Source organism: Tachysurus fulvidraco, chromosome 2 (genome assembly GCF_022655615.1).
Source record: "Tachysurus fulvidraco isolate hzauxx_2018 chromosome 2, HZAU_PFXX_2.0, whole genome shotgun sequence".
In the NCBI taxonomy this organism is placed as follows: Eukaryota; Metazoa; Chordata; class Actinopteri; order Siluriformes; family Bagridae; genus Tachysurus; species Tachysurus fulvidraco.
The window spans coordinates 18,687,454-18,703,460 of record NC_062519.1 but is presented as its reverse complement, the minus strand read 5'-3'; the positions used below and the strand labels follow the sequence as shown (position 1 = coordinate 18,703,460).

The window sequence follows — 16,007 nt, the reverse complement described above, 5'->3', positions numbered from 1 at the left end:
ACCCACACACACACACACACACACACACACAGAGCTCATCTGTCAGCAGGGACCTTCCCTCACATGTTCCTTCCCTCCCTCCCTCCCTCCCTCCCTCCACTAGGGCCCCTGAGGGACTCTGTATAGTTTGACAATAACAGGCTTTGCCATCATGTGCAGCTCTAACAAGCTTTTGAGTGAAATTTTCCTGACAAAACTTGAACCCGAACTAAACTCCCGCAGAACTCTGGAGCTCTGAAACACAGTCACATCGAAAGCATCTCTCTTTATATCTCAGGGACCTCCAGGTAAGGTTGGCCTCAAAGACACAAACACAGTGGGTTTGATTAAGCCTCAGGACTTACAGGGCCTTCTTTAGACAAAACAAACTCCTCAATAGAGCTAATAAATACGTTAGAGTCTCTTTCTGTCTTCAGCTTGGGAAAACGTCACCTGCTAAATCAGAGAAACATTCATCCTACAGGTTTATTGATTTTTCTCTCGGGGGAACCCTTAAAGCTTTGTAAAATCTACAACAGGAGTTTTCAGAAACGCTACAGCAACACACACACACACACACACACACACACACACACACACACACACACACACACACACACACAATGGAAGCAATGACCGAACTCTTCTCCGCACTCTTACGTCTCTTCATGAATTCCTCTTTAGGCTCACAGCACACCAGCTATCAGACAACTACACAGTGCTTTGTGAGTTAGACTAATGTGTGTGCACAAGCAAACACAAAACTACTACACACACACACACACACACACACACACACACACACACTAATCCCTGCTTTGGTCTAAAAACACACCACTCACAGGGAAATTCCGATTCAGAATCCTCCCACAGTGCGAGGCTGAACCCAACCTGCAGCAGCTCTGTACATTATGTAAGGTGATCGTTATCGGGGACTGTGTGTGTGTGCAGGTTCGTGTGTAACATGCTTCTTGGTTATCTGAGTCTGAATCAGTCAGGTGTAGTGAAGTGTGACACTCCGAAACTCTCACAGCTCACACAGGCTGCAGCCGTGATGTTTTATCTCATGTTATTATTATTATTATGTCAAATAAACAGCTGAGTTGAAGTTCATTAAGCAGTTTGATGTAAATCAGTTCCACAAAAGCAAGTATGTTCTTGTGTTTGTGTTGCAGCAGTTCTCACCTGAGACGGCGATCCTCATCGAGGCCTCCAGTGGTCGGTTGTTGTCCAGATCTCGGCTCAGTTGTATCTCTCCGGTGGTCTGGTTCAGGATCAGCAGGTGCAGCTCATTTCCTGCTTCAAACCTGTAGCTCAGCTGATCGGATACATCCGGATCGTAGGCTGGAATTTTTCCGATCATCCCTGTCGGAAAGCTGCTGGACTTTTCCGTCACATAGTTGTTGAAAATAATCTGGAAGTTCTTCAGGACAGGGAGGTTGTCGTTCTTGTCAATGAGTCTGATGTGCACGATGGCTCGGCTGACCAGAGGAGCCGAGGTGGCCTGGACCACAATGACATATACAGATCGAACCTCGTAGTCCAAATCCATCAGAGCCACGAGCTCACCTGTAAAAATGTCGAGTTGGAACACCTCTGGGATGTTCCCCTCAACGATCTGGTACATGATCTGGGCATTGCTACCCTCGTCAGGGTCTGTGGCTGAGATGTGGGCTACGACAAGACCGATGGGGCTGTTTTCCTCAACAAAGATGTCAAACTCGTCCTTCTCAAACACGGGCGGGTTGTCGTTTACATCCAAGATCATCACTTGAATGTCTACTGAAGTTCTCAGAGCAGGAACTCCTTTATCTACAGCAAAAGCCTGTAAGGTATAGATGGCAGTGTTCTCACGGTCCAGTCGCCTCAGCGTGCGAACGATTCCAGATGTAGACTCGATAATAAAGTCACCGTCACCATCATCACCCCCCTGAAAGGTGTAAAAAACACGACCATTTAAGCCAGAGTCCTGATCTGTAGCTGAAACCTGGACTACGCTTGTATACACAGGTACATCCTCCATTACAGAGCCCAGGTAACGATCCCTCAGGAATCTGGGCGCGTTATCATTCACATCATTAACCAGAATCTCCAGGTAGGTGGTATCGGATTTCTGCGGTATTCCGTTGTCTCGAGCCGTGATGGCCAGCGTGTAGGACACCTGGTCTTCGTAGTCTAGCTCCATCTGCGTTGTCACGGCACCCGAATCCGGATCGATGCTAAACTGTGGAATGCTGTCATCCATGTAGTATGTAATGCGTGCATTCTCGCCCGTGTCCTCATCCGTGGCACTGATCACCACGACGGTAGTTCCCACAAGACGGTCCTCGTTAATGTTGACAGTGTAATGCGAGCTTTGGAAAACAGGGCGGTGCGTGTTAGCATCTGTGACGTTTATGTACACCTTAGCCGTGTCAAAACGTGTCCCATCAGAAGCAGTTACGCTCAGAACATACTGCCTCTCCAGTTTATAATCAAGTGGAAGTGCGAGTGTGATGAGTCCGCCTCCGCTCTGGCTGGTGATAGAGAAGCGGTTTCTTGTGTTTCCGCTAGCAATCTGATAGGTGATTACGCTGTTGATGTCCCTATCCACTGCCGAAACAGTCACTACGCTCGTTCCTACGGTAGCATCCTCATTTAGACGCATGTAGTAAGCTTTTTGTGTGAACTCCGGGTTGTTGTCATTAACGTCCAAGACGGTCATGCTAATGCTAGCGGAAGAAGACATTACGGGTGTGCCATGATCACGAGCCTCCACACCAAAGCTGTAGAAGTCCACACTCTCCCGGTCTAGACCTGCTGCTACTACAATCCATCCAGTGCTGTTATTTATTGCAAATGGGAAGTTTGGTGTCCTCTCTGTGAGCTGGTATTCCAGTCTGGAGTTATCTCCAGAGTCTGCGTCCACGGCCTGAATGTGTATAACCGAGTATCCCAGGGGCACATTTTCCAGAACTGTTGCCTGAAAGGGTGTGCTGACGAAAATTGGCGCGTTGTCGTTCACGTCCAAAACCTGCACCGTCACCAGGCCGGAGATGTTGGACAAAGGTGGACGACCACCATCCTGAGCCCTGATTCGCAGAGTGTATTCTTTATTTGTCTCATAGTCCAGCTGGCTAACAAGGTCCAACTTCCCGGTTTGTGCATCAATATAAAATTGTCCTCTAGTGTTACCGCTCATGATGCTAAAGTGAACCACAGCATTGCTGCCGTGATCCTGATCACTTGCATTCACTTGCAGGATCACAGTATTGGGTGTTAGATCTTCTGGTACTTGCACAGTGTAGCGTTTCTCACTAAACTGTGGCGTGTTGTCATTGTCGTCCTCCACCACGATGTGCACAGAAACCGTTGCGCTTCGAGGCCCAGGCGAACGACCTTGATCGTTGGCTTCAACAAGAAGCATGAAAGACTCAACCGTTTCCCGATCCACAGGACCACGGGTTCGAATCACTCCAGAACGTGAGTCGATCTCGAAAACATCATTAGATCCGTTGCTATTTAGGATGTTGTACAGAATGTTGCCATTCACCGGCGCATCTCCGTCTGTGGCTCGTACAGTGAGCACCTCGTAGCCGATCTCCAGGTTTTCCCGCACTCTCTCTTTATAGTCCTGCTGTTCAAACACTGGGTCATGGTCGTTTGTGTCGCTCACGGTTACGGTCAGAGTTGCCATGGCCGTGCGTCGTGGTGAACCATGGTCCACGGCCGTCACTCTGAAGACGTGAGTGTCCTTCGTCTCTCGGTCCAGCTCCTCGACGGTGGACACTAATCCGCTCACAGAGTCCACGATGAAGAGGTTGTTGGAACGGCTGTCAAAAAGGGCTTCGATGGAATATTCCAGACGTCCTGCTTCTCCTCCGTCTGGATCCGTCGCTCTCAGGGTGACCACAGACGTTCCTGCAGGTTTGTTTTCCGGTACAGACACTTGGTACATGGGAGGCTGAAACTGCGGGCTGGTGTTTGTCTTTGCATTCCTCTTTTTCCTGCTAAGCAAACCGGAATCACTGTGAGCCGCCACTTTAGATAGTAACCGTTCCAGGTAAGTTTGCCTGAAGGAACCATGACCTATGTGCCAATGCGTGGAAACTACTCTTTCTGGTGCTTGTCCCTGGCAGCGCAGATCGAACTCCACCAGTGTGCTGTGCTTCAAGCAGAGAGGCTGGGATACGAACAGTTCACCCCCAGAAACATAAAAAGCAGTTCTGCTTACGTTGCACACTGAACCTGGATGTAAAGGTAGCACTTCCTGTAAGTGAAAGAGTGCACGTCCAGGCTCGTGACATTTATTCTCCTGGTCGTGCAGGTTCAACAAAGATATAACCTCCATGTCCCATCTCTCCCTGGGTTCAGGTCTGCTCTGGCACTCCTTCCCGTGGATGCGCACGTGGTATTGTCTGACTAAAAGGTGCCTGAAACCGGGGACGTCGCTCGTGCAGTCTGTCACCATGTACACCGGAAATGGGTTTGCAGGTAAAGTGCGGCAGCGGGGCAGAGAACCCGAGACGGACACCGTGCCCTCGGAGGGGTTCGTTTTGAGAAAAGTCTGCGCGAACCTCGGAGCGATGACCTGATGTAGAGTGCAGGCGGAGCCTCGGTGCCCAGCGCGTGCGATGGTGCTGCCCGGGTCCGCGTTTGCGCGGAGGTTCACCACGGCACCGTGCACGAAACACGTCGGGAGTTTTAAGCATGCGAGGACACAAAACAGCCAATCCCACCTCATCTTGGAAATTTCCTGCTACACTTTCTGTTCAACTTCAAATTCATTCAAAACAACTTTTCCGTCTTTGTTGAGGCGCGTCCATGATTCTCCTCCTTCTGCGCTGCGCGATAATCCTGTGCAACCTAAAGAAACCGCGGCTTTTATTCCCTGCAGCCTCTCTCTCTCTCTCTATCTCTCTCTCTCTCTCTCTCTCTCTCTCTCACACACACACACACACACACACACACAGTGAATGAAGCTCCGCTCTGCTCAGAGTCAAGCATTAAAATGGCACCAACACCACTCATTTACATAAACCGGTTTCAATGCACCGCGGGGTACTGAGCGAGTAGAGTGGAGAGAGAGAGAGAAAGAGAGAGAGGGGGGGGGGTGTTTAATGGACAAGCACCAGTTCAGAGGTGTTATTAACTTTTGGTTGTGTAACTGTATTGTGGATATTTTACCTGTGAATGTGTGTCGATGAGCCTTTAGTAAGCTTTTAATGCAGGGCTTCAAGCACAAAAATACATTTCCACACATCGCCACAGATTTAGATAATAAACACAATGCAGCTGTGGACAGATGAGCCAGCGGTGGCATTGTTCATAGACTGGAGTATGTCTGAGGTGCTGAGGTGTATCTGGTGCCTGTGTATCTGGTGCCTGTGTATCTGGTACCTGTGTATCTGGTGCTTGTGTATCTGGTACCCCTGGCTGAGCTTCTTTAGAAAACTATACAACAATAAAACTATAAAGGCACATAAAGGCTCTTTAAGGTCCAGTGATGAACCATAAATGAGTTTAAAGCTTTATTATGACATTTACAGCTTAAGGAAAAGTTTCGTTTAGAACCTTTTTAAAATTCACAAATGAATTATCGACCACATGGAAGTTAAATCGTCATTGCAGTGTTTTAGAAACAAAACAAAACAACAACAACAAAAAAAACACTCCCTCATTCTGTAGCATGCAACCAAGCCCAAAATGTTAAATGTAAAATACAAATGTGTCACTTTCCTTCAGTCGTGTGTGTATGTTTGTGTGTGTGTGAATAACCAACAGGATTTCTACATAATGATGATCTTCAGCTGCAGAATTAATAAAAGTTTGGCGAGGTTTAAGATCTAAACATAAAGAAGCCACAGTAACATTATTATTGTGTCCCTCGCGCCCTCTGCTGGTCATAATGTGTCATCACTCACAAAAACGTTAACAATTCATCCGTTATTCTGTCTAATAAAGCTGGAGGAGGCAAAATTACAATAACTTTGCCTCTAATGTCAGAACGAGAGAAACATCGCTGTTTAATAGGATATTTATATAAATGAGAAAAGGCAAACAGGAAAAGACACTTTATTAAACTGTTGACATGATGTACATAATCTTGTGTAGATTAATACAGATAATGAGACAGTGTGAATAACGACAGTGAAAGAAATGTGCAGTGACGTGTGTTTGATGATGAAGCCGTTCAGATCATGATGCTACAGTTAAAGACTGGAATCCTACATGAACCTCACTCACCTGTGTCCTCTCTCCGAATACACAACTTATTCACTCCAGTTATTAGGAAACTACTGATTTATTACATCTACACAAGCGCCTGTGTGTGTTCACACATCTCCAGAGAAAAGGACACAAAATGAAATCATCCAAAGTGTTTAGTTCACACACACAAAGCATAGACGTTTGGTTGTTTAGAGCATTTTAGTTTTTATTGTTGCTGGAGGCTCCTAGTAATACATGAACTGTAAGCATTACAAAAACAAACAAATAAAAAGGACATGTAATACCCCACCCCCATCCAAACAAACAAAAACAAACAAAACAAAAACAGCAAAAATAACAGATTGCCAAGCTTTGGGTGAGAAAGATCCAGAATAAAACTGGGAGAGTGCAGAGAGGTGGTGGTGGAGGGGATCTATACAAAAGTTTAATGGGTTGTGTACACACACACACACACACGCACGCACACACGCGCACACAGATCACCCAAAGAGAACTACTAACATCATATTAATAATGATGATTAAGAGGTTTTTGTCTCCTGCAGATTACTCAAGCAAGTGCCTTTATAAGAGAAATGTTGTGGGTGTGGCTTATGTAGGGGTGTGATTTGTATGGGCATGGCTGTAAGGGGGTGTGATTCATATGGGGCGTGGCTGTAAGGGGTGTGATTTGTACGAGTTGTGTATACAAGTTATAATGTTACACAGAGACGCTCTGATCTTCATCATAATGAGCTGAGCGACAGAAATAAAGAGAAGTGCTGCAAAACCTGCAGGAAAATTCAAAACAGTACAAAAACCCCAAAGCCAAGCGTTTGTCTTCTTTTTGTCGTTCCACAGACAGAGCGCAAGCACAGAGGAGATGACGACAATGTAACTTGAGAGACAAAATAAACGGCAGAGAGAGGAGGGAGTGAGAGTGGGGGTGGTGGGGTGTGAGGGTGTCTCTAGCTTTGCTGTTTGCGTTTGCTGAGTGCGTCGATCAGATCGGTCCTCAGAGCCTCCTGCTTGGCTCGAACCGCCGCCAGAGTCTGCACACTCCTGTACAGAGAAACACAAGCATGAGCAAACACACACAAGCACACACACACGCACACACACACGCACACACACACGCACACACACACGCACACACACACGCACACACACACACACACAAGCACACACACACGCACACACACAAGCACACACACACACACACACACACACACACGCACACACACACACACACACACACACACACACACACACACACACAGCAGAGTACACCTGGGCCCAGGAAGTGCATGAGAGCGCTAACTCTCTCTCTACCTTAGTAATTTGATTACGTTTGTAACGTAAAATTTCAGGATACAGACAAATAGTTTAAAAGAAAAAAATGAAGCTCAAGAATTAACCAATGAAAGGTCAGTAATTTTTAAGTTCCTGCTGGTTTTCCTGCAAGACAACTGAACACACATGTGGGTTAGGGTTAACCCCGAGGATAGAAACAGTGTACATACAGAGGTACAACCATTGTGTGGAAAAAATAACAAACTCAACTGTCATTACAGACATCAAAGTGTCTAAACAATACACAATGAGATCATGGAAGTGCACTATACAGCATGTGCAGATCTGTAACGTAGACTAGAGACATTCAGCAGAGGAGTCGTGCAAGGAACAGAACATCCTAAAAATGTCTCTGCTCACAGCAAGTAAAAGAAAGTTCAGAGCCTGAAGCTCCACCATGCGACAGCACATCATGTCACCATCACACTCACCAGAGTCTGCCCAGTCACAACACACTTGTGATGCCTCTCAGAATTAACATCAGGTGTTAGTTGTTAAGACAAAACTGCAATAAACACCTGCATTAGTGTGTAAACACAACAAATGGTTCCCGATTCCAAATCGGTGTAAGTGTCATGCGCGCGCGCGCACACACACACACACACACACACACCACAAGCCCTATACCTCCAGCCCTAGTCTATGAAGATCTGGCGCTGAGTGAGAACCTGAGAGAGCTCTCGCTGCAGCTGCCTGTACTTCTGATTATCAGGGAGAGACTCAATAGATCTGAAAACATCACACAGAAGGAGGGAGAGACAGAGACTATGAACAACAGCGTGAGAGAGAGGGAGAGAAAGAGAGAGAGCGTGCAAAGAAAATGTAAAAAACACAAGTACAGATTACAAGTAATGAAAGAGTTAAAGGATGAAAAAAAAAAGACAAAAAAAAAACAAACAAACAGGAAAACGGTGTGTAGAGAACATTATGGGAACAGCATGAATAATAGACCAACTCTCTTACACACACACACACACACACTCTCACACATCTCTACTGTACCTCAGGCCATTGACGATGTCCTTGGTCTTGCCAAAATAGATCTCATTGAGGGTGGAGCGGATCTTATTCTCCATGTCCTACACACACAGACACATGTTATGGTGTGGAAAGTTATGATGTGTGTTGTGCATTATAGTGTGCAGTGTGGTGTGTTACGGCATGGCGAGGCCCATTACGGTGTGGTGCGTTGTGTTAAGGTGTAGCGTACTGTGTTATGGTGTAGCGTGTTATGGTGTAGCGTGTTATGGTGTAGCGTGTTATGGTGTAGCATAGTCTGTGTTTTACCTCAACCAGGCGTCCAATGTTGGCGATGTGTGGTGAGGACTCGCTGACCGTCTCATCTTTCTCCATCTGTGTAATGGTTAATCAGGATGTAATGTCGAGAGAGAGAGAGAGAGAGAGAGAGAGACACACACACACACAGAGAGAGAGAGACAGAGAGAGACACAGAGAGAGAGAGCGAGACACACACACACAGAGAGACAGACAGACAGAGAGAGAGAATGTGAAATAAAAGACTGAATATATATATATATATATATATATATATATATATATATATATATATATATATATTATTCTGTTGAGATGGGTGCATGTTGCTCTTTAGCTGTGACCCACAGTAGGTTTAGTTTGTTAAAGGACAGATAACTCTCTCTCTCCCTCTCTCTCTCTCTCTTTCTCACCCGGGGAAAGAAGCTTTATAATAATAATTACATTCTGCTCTAATAATCAGTGTTCTTTACTGCGGGGGGTGCTGAGAGTGAAACAGGAAGTGCTGCTGTGTCTCCTCCTTCTAACTGCCCTGTCATATGACCCTGTGTCACACACAGCAGGAGCTCACGCTGGTATTTACTCAGGCCGGATATAACAGCTTTACATCACAGGTCACTGAGCGCAAAGCGGCTACACACTGAGCGGAGTGTGTTAAACAACGGTCATACATGTACTGTACACACACACACCTCAGACCTTGTGCATAAAAAGCTGTATATGATTTTAATATTAATTTTTAACCTTAACCTATTTAGCATTTTAAACCAATCTAGCCAACATGGACATCTCTCTCTCTCTCTCTCTCTCGTCCATCTCTCACTGAATTTACCTGAGTGCTCTATTTAATCTGTGTCACTCAGTCTTTCTGTGGTTACCTGGTTGCTACGGTTACCTGTCTAGTGAGGCTTCCTCCCAGGTTCATGGTTCCAGAGCCGGTTTTAGTCGTCTGCAGCCACAGCATCACCGTGGAGGTGAGTTTATAATGTGCAGTGCGACCGCTCGACTTCTCCTGAGTGACACACAGAGAGATCGTGTGTGAGCCTACAGAAACAAGCTCATTACATCTGCTCCGTTTCCCAGCATCCCAAGCGCTTACCTGCACCTCCACCACATGGATGGAATCCCAGCAGCCCTTGATTTTTTTAGAGCCGTCTCCAGCCTTCTTAATGAGGATGACTCCAGCAAACCCGTGATCTAGATCCCACAGGTAGACAGATGACACGCCGCCCTCAAAATACCTAATACGCACATTATAAACACACAAAAATATATACATGTGGAATTACCGACATGTTCATTAAGATCAAATTATAATATATATATTTTATATATATCAGTAGAACTTTAGCAGAACAAAATTTTGACACCAACACCAGCAAGATTTAACTTCACTCACAGGTCTCTGTACTGGTCAAAAGCATTGTTGGCCTCCACCTCCAGCTTCCTCAGACGGGCCGAGGGCATGGCACCATCATCAATAGGGGGCTCGTATTTATTACTCCATGGAGATCTAAACACACACACAAATAAGCACACAATCAGAGGTCACTAACAGCATTGGGGTTGAGGGAGTGATTTAAGACAGGACTGTAGTGCATTTCTGATTCAGACCTGTAGGAGTCACCATCGCGGTTGTAATCACAGAGCAGATAGTCTTTCCCAACCACTTTGTCTCTGGCAATCTTCAGAGGCTGATCCACAGATGAGAGCAGATCCTCACACAGGCTGGGCACCTACACACACACACACACAAGTCAATAAAATACAGAGAGAGAGAGAGAGAGAGAGAGTGAGAGAGAGAGAGAGATGCTACATCTGGACCTGCTGCGTGAATGACAGTTACACTAATCATCACTAACAATGGTGTGTGAAAGGCAGAAAGACAGAGAATGGTGGAGAGATTAAAAGATGGAGAGAGCAAGAGAGGACAATAGATGTAAACATGAAAAGATGTAACGTGATTAAAAAAGAATGAGTGGGTTTTAATCCACTTAAAAGTAAAATGGGAACAGTAAGTTTTACCACACTGTCGAAGTGTGTGTGTGTGTGTGTGTGTGTGTGTGTGTGTGTGTGCGCGAGTGAGAGAGAGACCGACACTGGAGGTTAGATGCTTACACTAGTTAGTGACATTAGATTTGTAGGTGCACTGTGTAGAGAGAGAGAATTCAGTGCAACATGTGTGAAACATTTGCCATTTGGAATCACACACACACACACACACACACACACACACACACACACACACACACACACCAGATCAATGAGGTCACTAAGATTCTTCTCAATCTGCTGTGGAGGGAGACGCCTCATCAGGTCCAGGGCACAGTCTAACTGCTGATCGTTCTGCAAATAAAAAGAGAGAAAGAAGATTATTACTATTAGTGAATAATGAGTAAATGTTTACATTAGTGAGAGTTACGGCCAAAACACTCCCCCAACCTCCCTCATCTACACACAGAAACGTGTGCTGTTGTGTGACTGTGAGCTTGGTGTAACTCCGTGTGCGAGTCATTCCTCACAATCACAGCCCACAGGATCACCAGCGCTGCCTGAATCACCACTGAGTGAGTAAGTGGTGCAGCTACAGTATCTCAGACACCTAGGGATGTGGTAGCCTAGTGGTTAAGGTGTTGGGCTACCAATCAGAAGGTTGTGAGTTCGGTTCCTACGTGCACCAAGCTGCCACTGCTGGGCCCCTGAGCAAGGCCCTTAACCCTCAATTGCCCAGTTGTATAAAAATGAGATAAAATGTAAGTCGCTCTGGATAAAGGTATCTGCTAACTAATGTAAATGAAATGAATATAAATGAACCTCAGTACCCTTAATAAATTAAAGCAAGGTACTTATTCAAAATAAAGCTAACACACTATATAGTGCTCATCACAGCTTCATAATACCACCATAATAACACATCCTATACCACTTATTCTGCTTCAGACCGTGTGCTGTCTGTATACTAAACTCAGGTGAGGGTGTGTGTGTGTGTACATGAGGCATGAAGTGTGTGAAGCATTCAGGCCATGTGAGACGGGATATGTAGGGCTCAGTGATCTGCTCTGAGGAACAAAGGAAGGGGATGTGAGAGTATGTCGCTCTCAGCCAATCAGATTGCATCAGTGAGAACGTTTAATTTCACACCCGTGATTTGTGGACTGTTGCTGTTTTCAGGAGTGTTCCACATCACAAGCACAATGCACAAAAATGTTCAAATATAATACACAATCACTTTTCTATGGGAACTTGCTTTTGTTCTTGGTACTTTGTAGAATGTGATTGTTGTTGTGGTGTGTATTTTTCTTCACTGTACTCACTACACAACATCTGGTACACAACATCTGGAAAGATCAAAATTTAACCTAAAAAATGTATTATTTTTTTGTTTTACATTTTTAATCAACTGGTCACCGAGCACAGATTCACGGTGCTGTTCCTCCTTTCCACAGTATTTTATTAAAATACAAATCCTGCTGATGTTCTGGGGAATGATCTGAACAATAAAATGTCTGTAAACGCTGTTAATGCCAACAGAGTACACACACAACACACACTACACAAATAAATACACAAATTAATGCATATGTGACTCTTGAACAAGATTTCAGAAATATTAGAAGAATGTGTCCTGTTCATCCATTTTTGTGCAGGTTTGTCCTCAGATAGTGACTGAATCAGACATGTTCATGAGGAACAAGTCCTCTTGTTACTGAGACTCTCACTTTGTTCTTGGACATGAGATGAGGATGACTTCTTTAACCTGCAGATGACTTCATCAGTGTCAGAATGAACACTGAACTTTAATATGAAACATTTCCAGTTCATAGTTTGTGTCTAACTTCATCCTGTGTGTGTGTTTCTGCTCTACAGCGCTGTGGTAAACTCAGACAGGACGATTTACAGCCTGCAGAAGTGCAGTAACCTGAAGCGGCATGTGCCATAATCATCAACACCCATTAACAGTTAATACACACACACTCGCAGATACATACATACACACACACACACACACACACACACACACACACACACACACACACACACACACACAAACAAACACACACACACAAACCTCAGCACTTTTACTGCTAGTGAAAATACACAACGTGCTTCAGTTCCTTTCAGAATGAACAGAAATAGTTTTTTGGGGTGTCACCGGTCACGCATCGTTTCTCCTATAAAAGGAAACAGACTGACTAGCCTAGCTTAGCATAGCTTGTCTTAGCATAGCGTAACGTAGCAACCCCACAACAGGCCTTACCATGTTTGCAGCGTTCTCGGAAGGATAAATACGCGGTCCCGGATGAGTCTAAGCTCTCGCCTCGGAGGCAGTTTGCAGGTTATGCTCAGTCGTGTGAGCGCTACACCGTGTTTTTAGCCGAGCCGCGGGTGCTAACAGCTTCTCCTCAGAACCCAGCCCTGTCAGCGGAACTCACTTCCTCAACCGGGCTACGGGGCGGGGCATTGACAAAAGGGGCGGAATCAACAAATACAAAATATAAAGAGAACATCCGGGTCATGACAAGTCAGTGCCACCGACCAATCAGAGAGAGGTATGTTAGGGATGGCCTTGTATGGAATATGAAAGGGCGTGGCAGATGTCATGCTGCAGTATCACCGTGTGGCCAATAGGGGGAGAGAGTATTTATTTGTTTTGTTTTGTGTTGTTTTGTGTTGTTTTGTTTTGCTTCTCCTGTTTTTGCATTACTACTCTGCACTTTCTATAGTAACACAACTGCAATTATTCTTCATGCTAATACAGAACATGAAAACTGGTTCAAATTTATAAGTCGTCAGTGAATCTGAAAAAAAAACAGAAACATTTTAATTTTTTTATAAACACTAAAATATTTCTAATGTTTATTTAAATACTTAATATATTCTAGTATTTCTTATTATATATGTTACTAATTAGATTATTTTCATTACACGTTTGTGTCATGAAAAGCAAAGGAGCTTAATTAAAGGAGCTTAATTAAAGGAGCTCAATTAAAGGAGAGATGTAGAGAGCTTTTTGATTCAGAGAGACATTACTGTGGTCTCCTTTAGTGTAAACATCTTCCTCATCACGGTGATAAAGGACTAAAAGTAAATACTATTAAAACTTTACTACAATCACTATCATTACACGTGTTTATTTATTCATTATCGGAAAAGGAACGAGAACAAATTACATGTCTGGCTAAAATGCTATCTGTAAAAATACATGATGTAAGAATGAAACTTGTCTTCTGTGTGTAGATGATGTGTATGTTCTGATAAAAACAGATACTTCGACCTTATACCTTGATGTTATAATTGTGTAGTATAAGAGTTTATTATAGTTCATATTAATGAGTAATAGGTGCTTTTCCTGTGTTGATATTGTGTAATTACACTGTGTTTGTTTCTGTGACGCCAAAACTTCCGTGTTAATGATGTTTACAAACAGAAGAACAACATGGATGCGAGGCATCTGTACGTCCTTCCAGAATAAGTGTCTAATTCTCGCGAGACTTCCCGAGAAGTGCAGAAGGTCAGATCGCTGAAACATGGCGGAGGAACGCGGACGGAAGTGGGACCGGTGTCTCTCCGACAGCGCTGTGAAGTTCGGTAAATAAAGACTAGAAATGCTTTTATAACCTGTTTATGCTTGAATTGTGTATGAGCTATGAGTCGTGTACTAATAGCGAGGACTGTGGACTTTAGATGAGCCGAATGTTCAGAAGGTCATCAGTTCTAATCGGTCCTGAGATGGATTTATGGCTCAGGACACGTGACCTCACCTGGTCCTTATAAAGCCTATAATGTAATGTAGTGTAGTGTGTTAATGCTCCGGGGTTTGTTTGTATGTTTGTTTGTTTGTTTGTATGTTTGTTTGTATGTATGTATGGTTTGTTTGTTAATAAATGATAACAGACAACAAAATACAATATAATTATTATTCAAATCTTAGAATAGTAACATAAAGGTGAGAAAAAAAATACAAATAAGGGGAATGGAGCAATATAATTAATTTATTAAAGAGGAATTAACAGTCTTGTAAAAGTCCACAGTTTTGACAGCTTTTTGGCTCGTAAGAATTTAAAATGGAAAATGTTTGGTTTCTTTTCAGACCACTTACATTTATGGATATGAAACTTTCCAACTAAAATAAACAGATTTCAAATAAAAATATGACATTTCACCATTTTTGTCCCACATAATGATTTAAACAAATGTTCGACATCAATCCAAAAAAACAAGTGTATATACAATTAAAAAAATTACACACGCAGCTAGCATTTACATTATTTTACATTTACAGCATTTAGCAGACACCCTTATATCCAGAGCGACTTACATTTTATCTCATTTTTATACAACTAAGCAAGTGAGGGTTAAGGAACTCACAACCTTCTGATTGGTAGCCCAACACCTTAACCACTAGGCTACCACATCCCTAGCAATCACCAGATGACATCAGAGAGCATTTTGAATATTCATCATGATCATTTGCATATATCAGTTTGGGGGAACAAGTTGATTATTTTCCTCCGACAGCATGTCACTGCAGCCTACCAACAGTTACAGTCGTTTAATTATAAACCCAGTCAGGGTGTATGTTTATCCCTTTATAATTACATTTGGGTTGGTAGAAACCCACATGAAACACCCCCCCCCCCCAACACACACACACACTCACACACACATACACACAGAGTGTTTGTTAGTTGCTTTGTTGTGTTAAATCCTTCAGGCTGCTTTATGAGGCGTCTAACAACACTGCTGATTTTATGATGTAGCAGTTGGTGCTCAGCGAGTCCTGGAGAAGTCTAATGTTTAAAATCTTGTCTGTTCCTGGAATTTCCAGAATGTGTGAATTGAATTATTTTTTCATCAGGAGGTTATGCAGAAGTTCATCTGCTTGGCAGGAACTCTGTGGCTGTCAGATTGTTTCCAGGATCAGGGGGAAGATTAACAGTGCAGCAAGTCACCGGAGTTGTTCAGTTCGTCTCGCCTCATCCCGTGTCCTGGCTCCGTTCTCCACATGCGCTCCAGCTCCATTTAGACAACTGGGGGAAATATTTCCATCAGTCACCCTGACTGTAGCCTTACAGAGATTATACACTAAACAGACCCAGTTAGAGGCGTGGCCTAGGGTCTGTAGGTGGGGCTGGATGTGATTCGCATGATGATAAGAAATGTACCATGTTATGAGATGCTGAAATATACCACATGGTGTTAATGAGGAGA

The 16,007-nt window shown here is 44.0% G+C and overlaps 3 protein-coding genes across 6 annotated transcripts in view; 1 reads left to right on the top strand and 2 right to left on the bottom strand.

Moving 5' to 3' along the window:
* celsr2 (cadherin, EGF LAG seven-pass G-type receptor 2) overlaps positions 1 to 5,009 on the bottom strand; it is a 43,306-nt gene extending 38,297 nt beyond the window's left edge. Inside the window, exon 1 of one of the 3 annotated variants that reach the window (XR_007139116.1) lies at positions 1,165 to 5,009. Coding sequence is in view for 2 of the 3 variants with exons in the window: in XM_047806403.1 (XP_047662359.1) it covers positions 1,165 to 4,702 (3,538 nt within the window). In the remaining variant the exon portion in view is untranslated. The remainder of the gene's footprint in view (positions 1 to 1,164) is intronic. The other 2 variants (XM_047806403.1, XM_027156558.2) reach the window with 2 other exon arrangements.
* A 1,364-nt stretch (positions 5,010 to 6,373) lies between these two features.
* capzb (capping actin protein of muscle Z-line subunit beta) lies at positions 6,374 to 13,231 on the bottom strand. 2 transcript variants are annotated; one of them, XM_047809514.1, is made up of 10 exons: positions 13,054 to 13,231; positions 11,052 to 11,141; positions 10,410 to 10,531; positions 10,195 to 10,308; positions 9,895 to 10,036; positions 9,691 to 9,807; positions 8,808 to 8,873; positions 8,523 to 8,599; positions 8,148 to 8,249; positions 6,374 to 7,229 (listed from the first exon to the last, which is right to left on the bottom strand). In XM_047809514.1, exons 1-9 carry the CDS (start codon positions 13,054 to 13,056, stop codon positions 8,156 to 8,158), a joined length of 825 nt encoding a protein of 274 aa, XP_047665470.1. In that variant the 5' UTR covers positions 13,057 to 13,231; the 3' UTR covers positions 6,374 to 7,229; positions 8,148 to 8,155. The 2 variants fall into 2 exon arrangements, with proteins under 2 accessions (XP_047665470.1, XP_027012015.1); XM_027156214.2 differs by lacking the exon at positions 8,148 to 8,249 and having other exon boundaries at positions 13,054 to 13,230.
* Positions 13,207 to 16,007, top strand: part of LOC113648825 (MICOS complex subunit MIC10) — a 5,625-nt gene continuing 2,824 nt past the window's right edge. Inside the window, exons 1-2 of the mRNA XM_047809516.1 lie at positions 13,207 to 13,345; positions 14,224 to 14,384. Coding sequence (XP_047665472.1) covers positions 14,324 to 14,384 — 61 coding nt within the window. The 5' untranslated portion in view covers positions 13,207 to 13,345; positions 14,224 to 14,323. The remainder of the gene's footprint in view (positions 13,346 to 14,223; positions 14,385 to 16,007) is intronic.